The sequence below is a fragment of the Pelophylax lessonae genome, assembly GCF_965119305.1.
Source record: "Pelophylax lessonae genome assembly, chromosome: 8".
Classification (NCBI taxonomy): Eukaryota; Metazoa; Chordata; class Amphibia; order Anura; family Ranidae; genus Pelophylax; species Pelophylax lessonae.
Window position 1 is genome coordinate 145891112 of NC_138775.1, and position 16631 is coordinate 145907742.

The following is a 16631-nucleotide window of genomic DNA, read 5'->3' on the forward strand; positions in this document are numbered from 1 at the left end:
CAAGGGCTCAAAGCCTTTCAGGGCCTCTTCAGGAGGATCCAAACAAACCTGGTCTGACAAGCCAAGATCGGGCTTCTCAAGACCTGCAAATAAGGCTCCTTCAGCATGAAGGTGTGCCCTCATCCGTATCGGGGGTGGGGGGGCGTCTCCACTGGTTTTGGATCCGTGGACTGACTTGGTGCAAGACAAGTGGGTCCACAAAGTCATTCTTTCAGGCTACAAGATCAAGTTTCGCTCTTGTCCCCTGGCAAGATTTTTTTCCTTCCAACTTGCGCACGTCCCCGGACCACTTACAGGGCCTGTTTGGGGCAATACAAGACCTGTTCCTTCAAGGGGTGATGCCCCATTTCTGACTTTGGAAAGTTTTCAAGGTTTTTACTGAAACCTGTTCAGTCCCCAGGAAGGAAGGCAAAGTGCATCCAATCCTTGGCCTCAAGGCGCTCAACTGCATTGTGCGGGTACTGCAGGTCAGAATGGAATCCATTCGAACAGTGGTGGCATCCTTGCTTCAGGGACATTTCTTCGCCTCTATCGATATTAAGGATGCCTACCTTCACATTCCAATATGTGCCAGTCACCAGCGTTTTCTCCACTTTGCTGTGGGAGAGGAGCATTATCAGTTTGTGGGGATACCCTTTGTTCTCACCTCAGCTCCTCTGGCTCTTCACAAAAGTGCTAGCCCCGGGGCTAGCTTTGCTACGTCAACGGGGGATCACGTTACTGGGCTACTTGGATGATCTCCTTCTGCGAGTAGAGTTTCCCTTTGCTCTGGAGTTTAGCTAGATTCTGAATTTTTAGAAGTCTGCTCTGGCTCTGTCCGGTAAGCTGGACTATCTGGGCCTGACTCTGGACTCAGCTTTAGCCAGTGTGCTCCTTCTGGACAAACTCCAGAAATTTCATGCTGCAGGCTGCAAATCGCCTCCTACTGTCCAACAGATGGTCGTCCCTCTGGACTTGCATGCGGGTGCTGGGCCTGATGGTGTCTACCTTCAAAGCTGGGGAGGTGTCCTCGGCCATCATTCTGCTCAGTGGATCTGGACGCTAGAATAGTCCAGACTACCGTTCAATGTCTTGAAACTTCGAGCGATCAGACTGTGTCTTGATCATTGGACAGACCGTCTTCAGGGTTGTCCAGTGCGCATTCAATCGGACACAGACGTGGCTTATGTCAATCACCAAGAGGGCATAAGCAGTGTCCTGGCAGCTCTGGAGGTAGCCAGCATTCTAAGGTGGGCAGAACAGTTTGTTCAGCCCTTTCCTTTGTCCTCCTTTCCAAGGTGGAAAATTGGCAGACAGATTACTTCAGTCTGCAGGCGTTGGACCAAGGGGAGTGGTCCCTTCACCCGGAGGGGTTTCATCAGCAGTGTCTCTGGTGGGACACCCCTGAGGTGGATCTGTAGGCGTCTTGGCTCAAAAGAAAGGCGCAGAGGTTTGTGGCTTGGTCAAAGGATCCTCTGATGGATGCCGCAGACGCGCTAGTGGCCCCGTGTGGTCAGTTTTGGCTGATTTACACCTTCTCTCCTCTCAAGCTTCTGCCAAGCCTTCTACGCAGGATCGAGGCAGAAGGGATTACAGGCATCTTAGTAGCTCTGGACTGGCCTCACCAGGTTTGGTACGCCGATCTGGTGCAGCTGGTTGCAGATGTTCCTTGGAAGTTTCCTCTCAGGGAGGATCTGCTGTCCCAAGGACTGATCTTCCATCCTGCTTTAGTCGCTGGCTTTGACGGCTTGGCTGTTGAATGCCGGTGCTGAAGGATAGGGGTTATCTGAATCAATGATTCCTACCCTGTTGAAAGCTAGGAAATCTACTTCTAGGAAAATCTACCATTGTACGTGGAAGACGTACATTGCGTGGTGTGAGTCTCTTGGGGTTCATCCTTGCTCCTTCTTGGTGGCTTGGATCTTAACCTTCCTTCAACAGGGGGTGTAACGGAAATTGGCCTAGAGTACCATCAAGGGCCAGGTGTCAGCTTTGGCGGTCTTCTTCTTCCACACACTCTCTGGTGCATACCTTTCTTCAGGATGTCCGACATTTGATCCCTCCAGTGCATGCTCCGTTTCCCGCCTTGGAAACTCAATTTGGTGCTTTCAGCTCTACAGAAGCCTCTCTTTGAAAATATGCGGGAGATTCCCCTGCTTACGCTGTCCCAGAAGGTGGCCTTTTTGGTGGCTATCACCTCTGCGCACAGGGTGTCGGAACTGGCGGCTTTATCCTGTCCACCTTATCTGGTGGTTCACAGGGATAAGGTGGTTCTTCGCCCCTGTCTGTCGTTCATTCAAATGAAAATCAGAGACATGCTTTGGAAGGAAGACATTGTGTTGCCTTCCCTGTGTCCCAAGCCTAAACATTCAAAGGAAATTGCCTTGCATGCCTTGGATGTGGTCTGGGCAATTAGGGTTTACCTGGCAGCTACAGAGTCTTTCATAAAGTCAGACTCTCTATTTGTGCTCACGGACGGATCTCAAAAAGGGTTGTCCGCTTCCTCTTCAACCATTTCCGGATGGATCAGACAGTGGTTCAGGCCTATTCCATTAGGGGTCAGTTTCCTCCTTTCCCTGTCGAGACACACTGTACTAAGGCGCTTAGTTCCTCAGGAGCCTTCCGTCATCAAGGATCAGTGACGCAGGTTTGTAAGATGGCCACCTGGTCGTTTGTGCACACTTTTTTACAAAGTTTTATAAAGTAGATGTTGCGGCTCCTTTTGGCCGCAAGGTTTTGCAAGCTGCTGTTTAGAGGACCTGATCCTCTTTGAGGGTGTATCGTCTTTTTTTTTTTTTTTTTTTTTTTTTTTTTTTTCAGGTGGGCTTTAGTTGTTTGGTTGAGCTCCTGTTATCTGGTCAGATAATTTTAGTCTTGGCAATTTTTGGTTGTTCCCACCCCTCATGTTAAACACTGCTTTGGGATGTCCCAGTGGTTATGAATACCAGGAGCCGTGTCCGTCAATGAAAGAAAGAGAAAATCGGATTTTTTACTTACCGTAAAATCCATTTCTCTGATGTTCATTGTCGGACATAGCACCCACCCCTCTGTGGAGCTATTATTCTCCTGACACTGCTTGTAACAAAACTGAGTGGCTATAGAAGAGAAAGGGAGTATACCCCCTGGGACTGCCCATGGGTGTAGCCAGAATTATTTTCTGCCTAGTGTCCTACTCCTGTAGGGGAGAAGTATAACCCAGTGGTTATGAAAACCAGGAGCTGTGTCCGCCAACGAACATCAGAGAAATTGATTTTACGGTAAGTAAAAAATCAAATTTTTGCTAGCTTTAGAAACTGCAGCTTATCATTGCATGCTGTTATGAACTTCCAGAGCAACCCAGATCCTTCTCCACCGTTGACTGCCTCAGCTGTTCTCCTAGTATGCAACATGCATGCATGTTTTTATCCTAAGTGCATGAATTTACATTTGTCAACAATGAACCTCATTTGCCACATGCAGTGGATATAGAAAGTCTACACACCCCTTTTTAAAATGTCAGGTTTATGTGATGTTAAGAGACAAAGTTAAGTAATTTCAGAACTTTATACACCTTAAATGTGACCTATAAACCCTACAACTCAATTGATAAGTTGAAATCCTTTAGAGGGGGAAAGAAAAACTAAAGATTAAAATTATGTGATTGCATAAGTGTGCACACTCTTATACCCGGGGATGTAGTTGTGTTCAGAATTAAGCATTCACATTCAAACTCATGTTAAATAGGTGTCAGTACAAGCCTTCCTATTATTTAAAGTTCCTCTGATTAACCCCAAAAAAAGTTTAACTGTTCTAGTATGTCTGTCTTCCAAAGCATCAGGGGGATCTCATTGGTAAAAGGTATCAGTCAGGAGAAGTGTACAAAAGAATTTCCAAGGCATTAGATATACCATGGAACACAGTGACATTACCAAGATCTGGACGTTCCTCCAAAATTGATGAAAACCTGAGAAAAAAAACTGGTCAGGCTGCCAAGAGGCATACAGCAACATTAAAGGAGCTGCAGGAATATCTGGCAAGTACAGGCTTTATGGTACATATGACAACAATCTCCCGCATTCTTCAAATGTTTGGGCTATGGGGTAGAGTGGCAAGATGAAAGCCTTTTCTTATGAAGAAAAACCTTCAAGCCTGGCTAAATTTAGCAAAAACACATCTGAAGTCTTCCAAAAGCATGTGGGAAAATGTGTTATGGTCTGATGAAACCATGGTTGAACTTTTTGGCCATTATTCCAAAAGATATGTTTGGCGCAAAAATAACACTGCACATCAGAACTGCAACAAAAGAACACCATACCCACAGTGAAGCATGGTGGTGGCAGCATCATGCTTTGGGGCGGCCTTTCTTTAGCTGGAACAGGGGACTTAGTCAAGGTAGAGGGAATTATGAACCGTTTCAAATACCAGTCAATATTGGCACGAAATCCCACACATAAAGAAAGTGAGCATTGGTGAAGCCAAATGTAGCAACAGCAGCTTGCACACAAAGGTGAATATACAACCCTCAGAAAGACTTGTAAACAAAAAGTGAAGCACTAAAAAATCTAAAATGAGTGTACAAATCAGTGCTTTAACGAGACCAATAGCCACGTTTTAAATTATGAGGCTAGTCCATCTGCTAAGGATCCAGTCAAAGAAATTGTAAGTCCTTGAAGCGTGTCATTCAAACGCTATAATGAATATATGGAGAAGATCTTCTTGTTATATAGGTTAAATGAAAAGCCACCAGTGCGTTTCTCATATATAAAATCAACTCAAATAGTGCTCCCCTCCACCGTGCCTATGCACTCCCTAGATATCTGGTGTATATACACCTTGAGTCCTATTCAACAGGAACTGTTATCGCACCCGGGCTCGTTCCCACAGTCAGAACCTGGTGTCCTTAACCCTCTCGCATCCACTGCTATTTATTTGGGGTAAACAGGATAACCGGCGGACCCACTCAGATCATGCCCAAAGTTCAAAATGAGCTGCATGGAACGCTCACAAAATATGAACCAAAAAAGGTGCTAATATAGTGTAGTATTTATTGTAATGGCTAAAACTACATGTACATGTAAAATGATAAAAAAAAACTCACATATGAAGACTGTCGTTCCTACAGCATAAGGACACAGAAGCCAAGACGCCATTGTGTAGGCCCTGTTGATCGGTTCTGGCCAATTGCAGAAAGTCCTGTGCCTGTGAAATGTAAACACAGGCACAGGACATGATGCAATCTCCTCTCCTGGAGTCCTTTTCGGTTCCACCTTGAGAGGAGATAACCTCAACTGTGAGTACAGAAGCAGTACACTGACACCAGTACACATAGGCACACATTTAACCCCCTAATTAACCCTTTCATTCCCTGTCACAGTGCACACTATATACAGTATACAGATAATTTACTGATCACTGTATTAGTGTCCCTTCAGATACTGTGAGAGACAGTGGTAGTCCCAGATAGGTTTAGGGTACCCACCATATATCCCCTAATAAAGATTTAACCCCTTGATCACCCCCAGTTAAGCCCTTCATTGCCCTGTCACAGTGTCCCTATTATAGTGTACAGATCTTTTTTTTTTTTTTTTGATCACTGTATTAGTGTCACAGGTGACATCAGTTAGCGTCAATTCAGGACAGCGTTTCATTGCCCGCCACATATTTAGTAATACATTTTAACACTATGATTTTCAGTGACACGCACACGCACACACACACACACACATACACACGCACACACTAAACACCTCCAGTACTAATATAGTGTCTGAAAGGATCAATATCTTTGATCTGATCAGAACTATACTAACGTCCCCAATAGTTTAGTATAGTATTCCAAAAACGCAGCGTTAGCAGGATCAGCCCCCACACCTGCGTTTAGCCCCTTGCTCTCCCCCCCAAAGAAATGCAGAATCAGCAGATTAGTTTCACTTCCAATACACAGCACACTAAACCGCAGTGTTAGCAGAGTCAGGCCTGGTAGCTGTTCAAACAGTTCTTGACAAACAGGTGCTTTTTTTTACCTTAGTCACACTAGGTACCTAATAAATTTATTGGCCAAAATGTCCAAACAGAGGTACACTAGTGAAGAGGCCTACTCGATGCTGACCATGAAAGATGAAAGCGATGGGGAAGCCTCACTGTCAGAATCGGGCCCAGTATTCGAACCTTTAGAAAGCAGCGGCACAATGACAGATAGCTCTGACGACGGAGTAGTGGTCCCTGCTAAGGTCAGGCGTACCCGACCCCGTTCTTCTGTTGCTGAGGTGCAACAACCGCAGGGTTCTGGTGTGCAGCAGAGTGTCGGTACTAGTGCCGCTCAACCTTCTGGTGAACTGGCCAGCACCAGCAGCCTAGTACATCCTGGTCATAGTCAAACCAGCATTGCAGTAACACTTGGTGACGTGGCGAGTCCCATATGTGCAGTTGAAGCTGGTGCGGTGGCTAGCACAAGTAGTGTCCATAAGCCACCAAGAATTCGAAGACAGGCCCATAGTGTCCTTCCTGATGCGGTTGCTAATCCTTATTTGGGAGCCCACCACTTTTGCAGCTCCCGTAACCCCCCCCCCCCCCTTCACTGGCCAACCCGGAATTCAGGTGGAAATATTTGATTTTACTGCCCGTGGTTTTGGAGATGTTTTTTCACGGAAGATCTTTACAGATCTATTTTCAACCAAAGCAATTTATATGCCGATCAATTCATCGCCGCAAATCCAAATTTGGCACTTTCATGGAAAAGTATCACGGTTTCTGAATTTAAAACTTTTCTGGGCCTATCCCTCCTCATGGGCATTACTAAAAAGAGTGAGTTGCGGTCAGATTGGTCCACTGGCCAATTCATCATATGCCCGTGTTCTCTGCTGCCATGGCCAGGACTAGATACGAGCCAATCTTGCAGTTCATGTACTTCAGTGACTAGATAGATAAAAAATATTGCTGCGCCAAGTGAATAAATCAAAATAATAATAAACCAATATGCATATATAACTTATAATCGGAAAGCAACCTAATGCTTGTATACATAAATCCTATATCAATCCAAGTGTTGAAAAATCAGTGATACTTAGAGTCCCAATGGTGAACTATAGGTGAACAATGAAATCAAATAAAGAAATCAATCTTCATCTGTGATCAAAACAGTGTAAAGTGCTGCATGCTTCACTCCAGTGGAGCCAGGAACCCGATGTGAGATAAAATAGAAGAAGGGATCTAGTGCTCTCTGCTTTTAAATGCTTTATTACATTCAATAAAATAGAGATCCACTTACATTCTCATGCACTTAAGCAGTGCGGGCTTAACAGCGTCAGACAGTCAAATCTGTGTACCTCCAAGGACCGACGTACTACGAGTAGGCTCCTCCCCCGTACCCGTTACGTCAGACGAATTCTCTGACGTAACGCGTACGGGTTCCTGGCCCACGTGGAGTGTTAGCCGGAGCAGAGAAAGAGGGGAGACCAGGCTGTTATCCATATACATCCCAAAGCGTGTATGACTCTTATGAGTCTATCCCTAAGGTGAGCTGCGAATCTTGCACTAACCACTGGGAGCACTGGAGTGAAGCATGCAGCACTTTACACTGTTTTGATCACAGATGAAGATTGATTTCTTTATTTTATTTCAGGAAAGGGTTGAAGATGTGCACACTTGTGTAACCATATTTTTAGTTCTTTATTTTTACTTCTCTCCACCTAAAAGATTTAGGTTTGTTGTTTAATTGTTATACAGTATATATTTCACATTAAAGGTGGAAAATGTTCCTAAATGGTTTATCTTTGTCTCATTTTTTTTTTTTTTTTTTTTTACATCACAGAAACCTGACCTTTTTAACAGGGGTGTGTAGACTTTTTATATCCACTGTAGCTGCCTGCAGCTTACACTAAAATAGTAGTTTGTTGTTTTGCCATGGAAGTCCATGTGCCATCTGACTTCCTTTTCATCCTGTCACATCGACTTCCAGTGGAGGCTACAAGTGGCCTTTTTAGCGCACACCAGTAAATCTGCCCTGAAAATGCCATTCAGTCATTGCTGGAGTGCATGCCAGCAGCAAGTGGCTGCAAAGAGACTGCGAGAGAGGAAAAGCACTGTGATCCAACAAAGGAGAAAACAAGTATATCTTAATCACACAGTACAGGACACCAGGCTTGTAGTCAGACTATAGGCTGCGTTCAGGTGATTGGACATTGGGAAAAAAAACTTGCTAGGGCTGCCACTAACGAATGCCCATATAACCTCAACCTCCTTATGAGACTCCAGTTTTTTGCTAGTAACCTTAGGAGATTATCCACTTCTCCTTTTTGGTAAAGTTGTTTTCTTTTTAGCCATTCCTTTTTTTTTCCCCTGACACTTTTATCAAGAACTGTCTGCCAGTTGCCTAGAATATCTAGCAGTTTCCATATCTGTACCCCTTAGTGTTCTACCTTGGTGTGTGGCACCAGCCTGTAAAATTTGTATTGGGCACTGGATCCTGTAATGGGCACTTAACCTTGGCACAAAGTGCAACAAATGTAATTAGCCACAGAATCCCCTTCTGGGGGTGTGCCCACTGTTGCAGGCAAAGCCAGGACCCCCTAACGGACTTGGAGACATGGATAAGTGCTGTGCTGTAGCTTCCCTATTGGAATGACCATATATTGAGCTTCAGCCTTCTTGCCCTGAAGTAGTGTTCTTTCCACATCTGCCAGTGAGCGAACTAGGTGTATGAACAGTATACATTTTTTTTTTCTTCATGAAAAGTGGATATTTTTAGTTTTGTTGAAATATACATTTGTAAAAACCAGCCTTGATTTCTTGCTCCTTTTTTTTTCTGGCTTTTAGCTCTCGGCATTTCATGTCAACTGAAAAGGCATTGATGATTGTGAAAGAGGAGCCATTACTTTACATTCCGGCTCCTCCTCCTTGTCGACCCCATGTCAACCAAACGGAAACCCTTAGGTAAGTAAGAATTACTGTATATCAAAATGCAGTAAGGGAAATTTACTTTGCTTGAATTAGAAAGAAACTAAACCTGCTGTGCATGGTAACCAGTAAGCTTCTATATTTTCAGTTTTAATGCTTAAAGTGACACTAAACTCTTGTTTATCACTAGTAGTATAATCACTCCCCCCCCCCCCCCCGCACCTTATCCGGTCGTTTTCCCTGCTTAATGGACCCGCCGATAGCGGTGAAAACTATCCGGCTCGCTCTCCTCTCAGGAGGAAGTAGAGTGAGGGCAAGATGGGCCTCACTTGCCTCTATGGTCTTGGAGGACCAGAGCTTCTTAGCAATGGATTTAAAAAGCCCATTTTTTTTTTCTCTTTTCCTTTTTAGTGTAGATGTAAGATCTGAGGTCTTTTTGACCCCAGATCTCACATTAAAGAGGTCCTGCAATGCTTATTTCTATTACAAGGGATGTTTACATTCCTTGTAATAGGAATAAAAATAAACAAAAACATATTTTTAAAAAAATAAAATAAATAGGAGGAAAAAACTTTTAAGCGCCCGGTCCCCGTTAGCTTGTGCAAAAAAGCAACGCATACGCAAGTTGCGCCCACATATGTAAACGGTGCTCAAACCACATGTGAGCTATCGCTGCAATCGTTAGAGCGGGAGCAATAATTTCAGCCCTGGACACCTCCTCTGTAACTCTAAACTGGTAACGTTTGTCGCCATCCCACGAGCGTGCGCAATTTTGAAGCATGACCTGTTGGGTATCTATTTACTCGGCGTAACATTATCTTTCACATTACAGGTAAAACATCGGGCTAACTTTACTGTTTTCTTAGTTTTTTAATTCAAAAAAGTGAATTTTTTCCTAAAGAAATTGCGTTTGTAAGACCGCTGTGCAAATATGGTGTGATAAATATTGCAATGATCTCCATTTTATTCTCTAGGGTCTCTGCTAAGAAAAAAAAAAAAAATATATACACAGTGGGTACGGAAAGTATTCAGACCCCCTTAAATTTTTCACTCTGTTATATTGTAGCCATTTGCTAAAATCACTTAAGTTCATTCTTCTTCCTCATGAATGTACACATAGCACCCCATACTGACAGAAAAACACAGAATTTTTGACATTGTTGCAGATTTAGTAAAAAAGAAAAACTGAAATATCACATGGTCCTAAGTATTCAGACCCTTTGCTGTGACACTCATATATTTAACTCAGGTGCTTTCTATTTCTTATGATCATCCTTGAGATGCTTCTACACCTTCATTTGAGTCCAGCTGTGTTTGATTATACTGATTATACTGTTTGGGGGTTCTAAGTAATTTTCTAGCAAAAAAAAAAAAAACTTTTAACTTGTAAACAAATTGCAGAAAAAGGCCCATTCCAGAAGTGGTTAATGTTATTCTAGTATGGATTTTTGGCTCTTAGCCTCTTACAAATCTCCAAATTCCTTTCTTTCACTGCTGTGATCTGACTTCTGTTAGAGGGTGGCAATGTTGCTTCTCCATGGTCCCACTGTATGTAGGAATGTTGCCATCCTCTCTTACTCCCAAAATGGACTAGAGACTAGATTATGGGATTTGTAGTGTGCGTAGAAAACAAAAGGGAAAAAAGGGGGGGGGGGTGATTGGAACTCAAAGAAGATATTATAAGTAGACCAAAAGTAGATTTTCTCTTTCGTTCATTGACGGACACAGCTCCAGATCTAGGGCAGTCCCGGGGGGTGGGTATACTCCCACTTCCTGCTATAGGACTTCAGTTTTTTTTCTGCCTAGTTAGGAGTATGGACCTAGTTCCTTGCTGGGGTCTCTGGTCCTAGCATTTCTTCCTTTTTAAACAGAATATTTTTCTTTTATTATTTTCTGCATATGTGAGAACTACAATCAACTGCCAGACTAGGCGACGAACTAGATATTCTAGATCCTTACGGTCTTCCCAGTCCGGCCAGCGAACGTGACCCGACCTGACCTTAGTTCCTCGCTGGGTTGGCTGCGACATAGCCCCACTAAACGGGGCTGGCCTGGGAGTTAAATAATTTGTCTCGTGAGGACGCATAGCTCTGGGGTACCTCTGGCCCGCAGCACCTCCATTCTAAGATGGTGCGGTGGTCTGCCTGGAGCGGTGCTCGCCCAAGGTGTTGGGAGTAGTGTCCCCCCTTACCTCTGGTGGTTTCTCAGGGTAGACATGGGCCCCTCCCTGGGTTGGTCAGACCCCTGAGTGCCCTTCCTTTGGATATTACGCTCCTCATTATTGGGGGCCCTCTGCAGATCATCCCCCATTAACCCATGCCCATTTTCACAGCAGTTTTTACACTTTTTGCTGGCGGTCCCCAGGTTAACCCATGGAGTCCCTGGAGCCCGTGTCGCCACCAGAGCCCCCCCCCCCAGGCTGTGGGGTCCCAGTCTGCTTTGTCTGCTATGACGGCGGTCCTGCAATCACTGGTGTCCAAAGTAGATATAGCCCTTCAAAATAGGATGAGTAAGAAGCGTCCTCCGCCTTCACCTGCATCCTCTGCTTCCTCAGATTCTGAGGTAGGATTGGCCATTGCGGATGCGAGTCACTCTACTGGGTCTGCGTCCATGCACCCTGAGTGCTCATGAGTGAGGATCAATCCTCTTCCACTACAGTCACGCATGAAAAAGCGCTGGTGGATGCATCAATTGTATCAGTGCGGGAAACTTTAAAATTGGAAGACGCAGCTACTGCTGAGTCGGCTACAATGTGCAATTTGGTACCCGCAGAACCTCCAAGTCGGCAAAGGTCACCGACTTTTACCCTTTTCTGCCTATTTCGACAATATTGTCGCAAGTCACTGGGGTTCCCCCTAACACAATATCAGGGTCCCTAAGCGTTTTGCTAGAAGGTATCTTTTTGTAGAGTCCCTGCTAAAGAAACTGACAGTACCATCTGTGGTGGACTCGCAGATTTCCAGGTTGAATAAAGCCACCCTTCGTCCGGTAGAGGACTCTCCATCCTTTAAGGACCAGTTTAACAAGAGAGAGCTGAATCTCTGGTCCGATACCTTTTTACCATGGCCGGTTCCATTCTGTGGCCAGTTTTTGCCATAACCTTGGTTTCTCAGACCTTAACGGAATGGGCTAAGCTCCTGCGCCAAGATTTAGAGGGGGGACAACCTCCTCCTGACCTGGCGGACCAGTTGGTCCTGGGGTTGCAGTACATCTCTGGATGCAGCCTAAGCCTGCAGGGTGTCCGTGACAGCATTGACTCTTCGCTGCATGATATGGCTGAAATACTGGTCTGTGGACCAGGCTTCCAAGAAGGTATTGACGGATCTCCCTTTGGTAGGAGATCGCTTGTTCGGAGCTTCCATGGGGGAGATAATTGAAGGTCTTACTGGAGGCAAGAATACTCTGCTTCCGCCAGGAGTACAGAGGCTCTTTGAAAGCGTGGCCAATTCTTCTCAGCCCATAAGCAGTCCTTTCATCCCTCAGGATCGAAGAACCAGGGATCAAAATCCACCCGTAACCATGCAGCGGGTACCAAGAGGCCCTGACCTGGTAAGTCAAGAGCATTCCCCCCTGGGACTGCAGACAAGCCCACTTCTGCCTGAAAGAGCACCCTTACCTGTATCTGGGGTGGGGGGACAGCTTTGCTTCTTTCTGGATCCATGGGCCTCCTAGATTCAAGACAAATGGGTCCACAAGTGGATTCCGTCCGATTACAAGATCGTGTTTTGGTCTTTGCATCTAGCAAAGTTCTTTCCTTCCATTCTCGCCAACGAGGTCTTCTTTGGGCAGTACAGGATGTGCTCTCTCAGGGGGTCATTGTACCGGTTCTGGAATCAAACTCTTTGAGGGGTTTTATTCAAACCTATTTTCTGTTCCCAGTAAGAAAAGCAAGGACCGTCCAATTCTGGACCCCAAGGCTTTTAACCGCTTTGTGCGGGTTCAGAAATTTTGTATGGAGTTCATTTGCACGGTAGTGGCATCCCTTCATCAAGGGGATTTCCTGGCCTCTATCAATATCAAGGATGCTTACCTTCATATCCAAGTATATGACGGTCATCAGCGTTTCCTTCAGTTTGTAGTGGGTGAGAAGCACTATTAATTTGTGGCATTACCCTTTGGTCTCGCCTCGGCTCCTCGGGTGTTTACAAACGTTTTGGACCCCGTGTTGGCATTACGAAGGCAGAAGGGGATTGCGGTGCTCGGGTACCTGGACGATCTCCAACGAGCAGAGTCTCCGAATGCCTGAAAGACAATCTCAACATTTCGATGCAAACCTTGCAAGAGTTCGGATGGAAACTGAATTTCCAAAAACCTGTTCTGGTCCTGCCCACCAAACTAGACTATCTGGGCCTGACCCTGGACACGACCTCAGCCAGGGTGTTTATTCCGGAGGTGAAACGCCTGAAGTTGCAGGATGTGGTACAGCTCCTATTTTCCGACCGGCAATCATCCCTCAGGACTTGCATGCAAGTGCAGTGCCAGATAGTTTCCATCTTTTTGAGGCGCTTCCGTTTGCTCCGTTCCATACTAGGTCTCTACAGAAGTAGATTCTTGCCAAATAGAACAAGAACCCACAAACTCTAGACAATCTGATCCTCTTGAGGTGGGGTACAAGAAGGTCTCTGATCTGGTGTCTCCACTCTCCTGCACTTCGACAGGGAAAATCCTTTCTCCCCCTGTACTGGAAGTTGGTCACCACGGATGCCAGCCTGAGGTGTCGGACACAGATCCGGCTCAAGGGGTTTGGACTCTAAAGGAGGCCCATCTGCCAATCAATATCCTGTAAATTCTGGTTATCCGGCTTTGCATAACCCATTGGATGGATCATCTGCAGGTGTGCTGGGTAAGGATTCAATCGGACAATGCCAACGCCGTGGCCTATGTCAATGCTTTGTTCCAGCCATCTCTGCTGTACATATTCCAGGGGTGGAAAATTTGCAGGCGGACTACCTCAGTCGGCAGACGTTGGGTTAGGTAGAATAGTCTGCCCACCAGGAGGTGTTTCATCAATTGTGTCTCTGGTGGGGGACTCCCCATGTGGACCTGTTGGCCTCTCGTCTCAACAGGAAGGTGATGAGGTTTGTAGCAAGGTCTCGGCATCCTCTGGCTGTTGCCACAGACACTCTAGTGGCTCTTGGGGCCAGTATTGTCTGATGTACGCATTTCCTCCACTAACTCTTCTGCCGAGACTTCTGCGCAGAATCGAGGCAGAAGAGATTCTGATCATCCTAGTGGTCTCAGACTAGCCTCGCAGGTCCTGGTACGCAGACCTAATATGGCTGGTTGCCGATGTCCCCTTGGAAACTCCCTCTCAGAAAGATCTGTTAACTCAAGGACCGATTTTTCATCCTGCTATACAGTTGCTTGCTTTAACGGCTTGGCTATTAAAAGCCAAGTGCCGAAGGATAGAGGGGTGTCTGAATCGGTGATTCCTATGCTGGTAAAAGCTAGAAAATTGACTTCTAGGAAGATTTATCATCAAGTCTGGAGGGTGTACATTACTTGGTGAGAGTACTCGGGGTGTCGTGTTTTTTGGAGTTTTTCCAAAGAGGTGTAGATCAGCGTTTGCCTTGGGTACCATCAAAGGCTAGATATTGGCCCTGGCAATTTTTTTCTTTCAGTGCCACAAATTTCTTAGTTCAGGGGTTCCGCCATCTGACTGCCCCTGGGAGGTCTCCGTTGCCTCCGTGGGACCTCAATTTGGTGTAGTTGGTTCTTCAGAATCCACCTTTTGCAAATATTCATGAGATTCCTCTGCTCACTTTGACACAGAAGGTAGTTTTCTTGGTGGCTATTACTTCTGCACGCAGGGTGTCGGAGCTGGCTGCATTGTCCTGTCGTTCACCTTACCTGGTGGTTCACAGAGACAAAGTGGTACTTCGTACCTGCCAGTCGTTCCTGCCTAAGGTCGTCTCTGGTTTCCATTTAAATGAAGACATTGTGTTTCCTTCTTTGTGGCCTAAGCATCCCAAAAGAGATTGCCTTACATTCTTTGAATGTGGTTCAGGCAATCAGAGTGTACCTGGCGGTGACTGAGCCGTTCAGAAATTCGGATTCTCAATTCGTCTGTAAGGGGATGGCCGCATCTGCTGCGACCATTTCCAGATGATCAGGCAGACTTTGGTGCAGGCCTATTCCATTAAGGGTCCGGATCCTCCTTTCTCTGTTAAGGCAGATTCTTCTAGGGCGCTTAGTGCCTCCTGGTCCTTCCGTCATCAGGCGTCGGTAGTCGCCACCTGGTCATCCGTGCACACTTTCACAAAATTTTGTAATGTGGATGTGTTGGCATCTCCGGATGCTTCTTTTGGCCATAAGGTTTTGCAGGCCGCTGTTGGAGAGGTTAGTCCTTTTTGAGGGTGTATTTGCAGATGAGCTCCAGTTGTTCCTGGTTGAGCACTTGTTTTTACCTGGCTGGCAATTTTTAGCCTTTGTGGAGTGTGTTTTTCTTGCTGTGTTCTTCCCACCCCTCATATTGACACTGCTTTGGGATGTCCCATCGGTCAGGAAGATCTGGAGCTGTGTCTGACAATGAACTAAAGAGAAAACTGGATTTTTGTCTTGCCATAAAATCCTTTTCTCTGATGATCATTGACGGACACGCCACCCGCTACTCTTATTGAGTTGGGTTTTATGTTCTTCTGACACTGCTTGTTACACAACTGAAGTCCTATAGCAGGAAGTGGGAGTATACACCCTGGGGCTGCCCTATAGGCGTAGTCAAATCTTTTTCCGCCTAGTGTCCTATTCCTGTAGGGGGCAGCTTGAACCCCATCGGTCAAGAAGATCTGGAGCGCTGGTTCTGTCATCAGAGAAAGGGATTTTACGGTAAGACAAAAATCCAGTTATTTTTGTAGAATTATACAGTTTAGAGTTCCTTTAACTGAACAAGTTAAATTTATAAGCTAGATTACTTATTAAAGCTGATCTAGCTTTAGAAAATTCCCCCATTGTATGTAACATTTTTTCTTTATTTTCGAATAATCTAGTCGAAAAGCCAACTACTGTTTGCAGTATATTCAGTTACTTTTGCTGTTATGGTTTTGTTTGTGTTATTTTTATGCTTAATCTTGTTTTATTAAGTTATCAACATAATGTACAAAAAGAACATCGTACATGATAGACCATGGAGACATGAGTAGGTATATTTAGAGGTTAACAGAGACAAACTAACACATGTGAGGCAACTGACAGGTAGGATACTTTTGGGGGAAAAAGGAGGAACATTCCATAATGCGAGGCATAAATCAAGCCACACTAGGGAAGTAAATGCATATGAACCAGGTGGACAATAGTAGGATTCCCAGAAATATCTTGTAGGGAGCCAAATGTTCCCATGAGCATATTGAGATCAGGAAATATCCCAGGAAGGAATCCCACATGACCAGATTCTCAAATTATTTTCACTCGCAAACCTTAGTGGAGATAAGAGACACAGAATTAGAAGAATAATAAAAATTGTTCCAAACCGACCAGGTAATGCTGTGGGCCTTAGATTTAGTCTTTTAACAAGCAAGCATATGTTCCATATATTCAGCATTCACTTCACAAGCCCAGGCAGTGATTGCCAGAAGCTTGCCCCAGTCGCTAAAACAGACAGTCAAAAATTGTTTGCTCAAACTTATCTATGGTTGTAGGAGCCTGGCAGTATGGAGAGTACGGTAGTTTGAGGTTGATTAGGGTATTTGTCCCCAACCGGAGTATCATATATTTGTAGTAAAAGGGGACAATGCGTGGACAGGTACCCCAAATATGGAGCATGGTGCCAGGGGCCCAAAAAC

The 16631-nt window shown here is 45.2% G+C and overlaps 1 protein-coding gene across 1 annotated transcript in view; it reads left to right on the plus strand.

Annotated features, from left to right (window-relative positions):
* The window catches only part of ATF6 (activating transcription factor 6), a 222536-nt gene that overhangs the window by 99055 nt on the left and 106850 nt on the right, over positions 1-16631 (plus strand). Inside the window, exon 11 of the mRNA XM_082265424.1 lies at positions 8773-8889. Within this exon, the coding sequence (XP_082121550.1) occupies positions 8773-8889 (117 nt within the window). The remainder of the gene's footprint in view (positions 1-8772; positions 8890-16631) is intronic.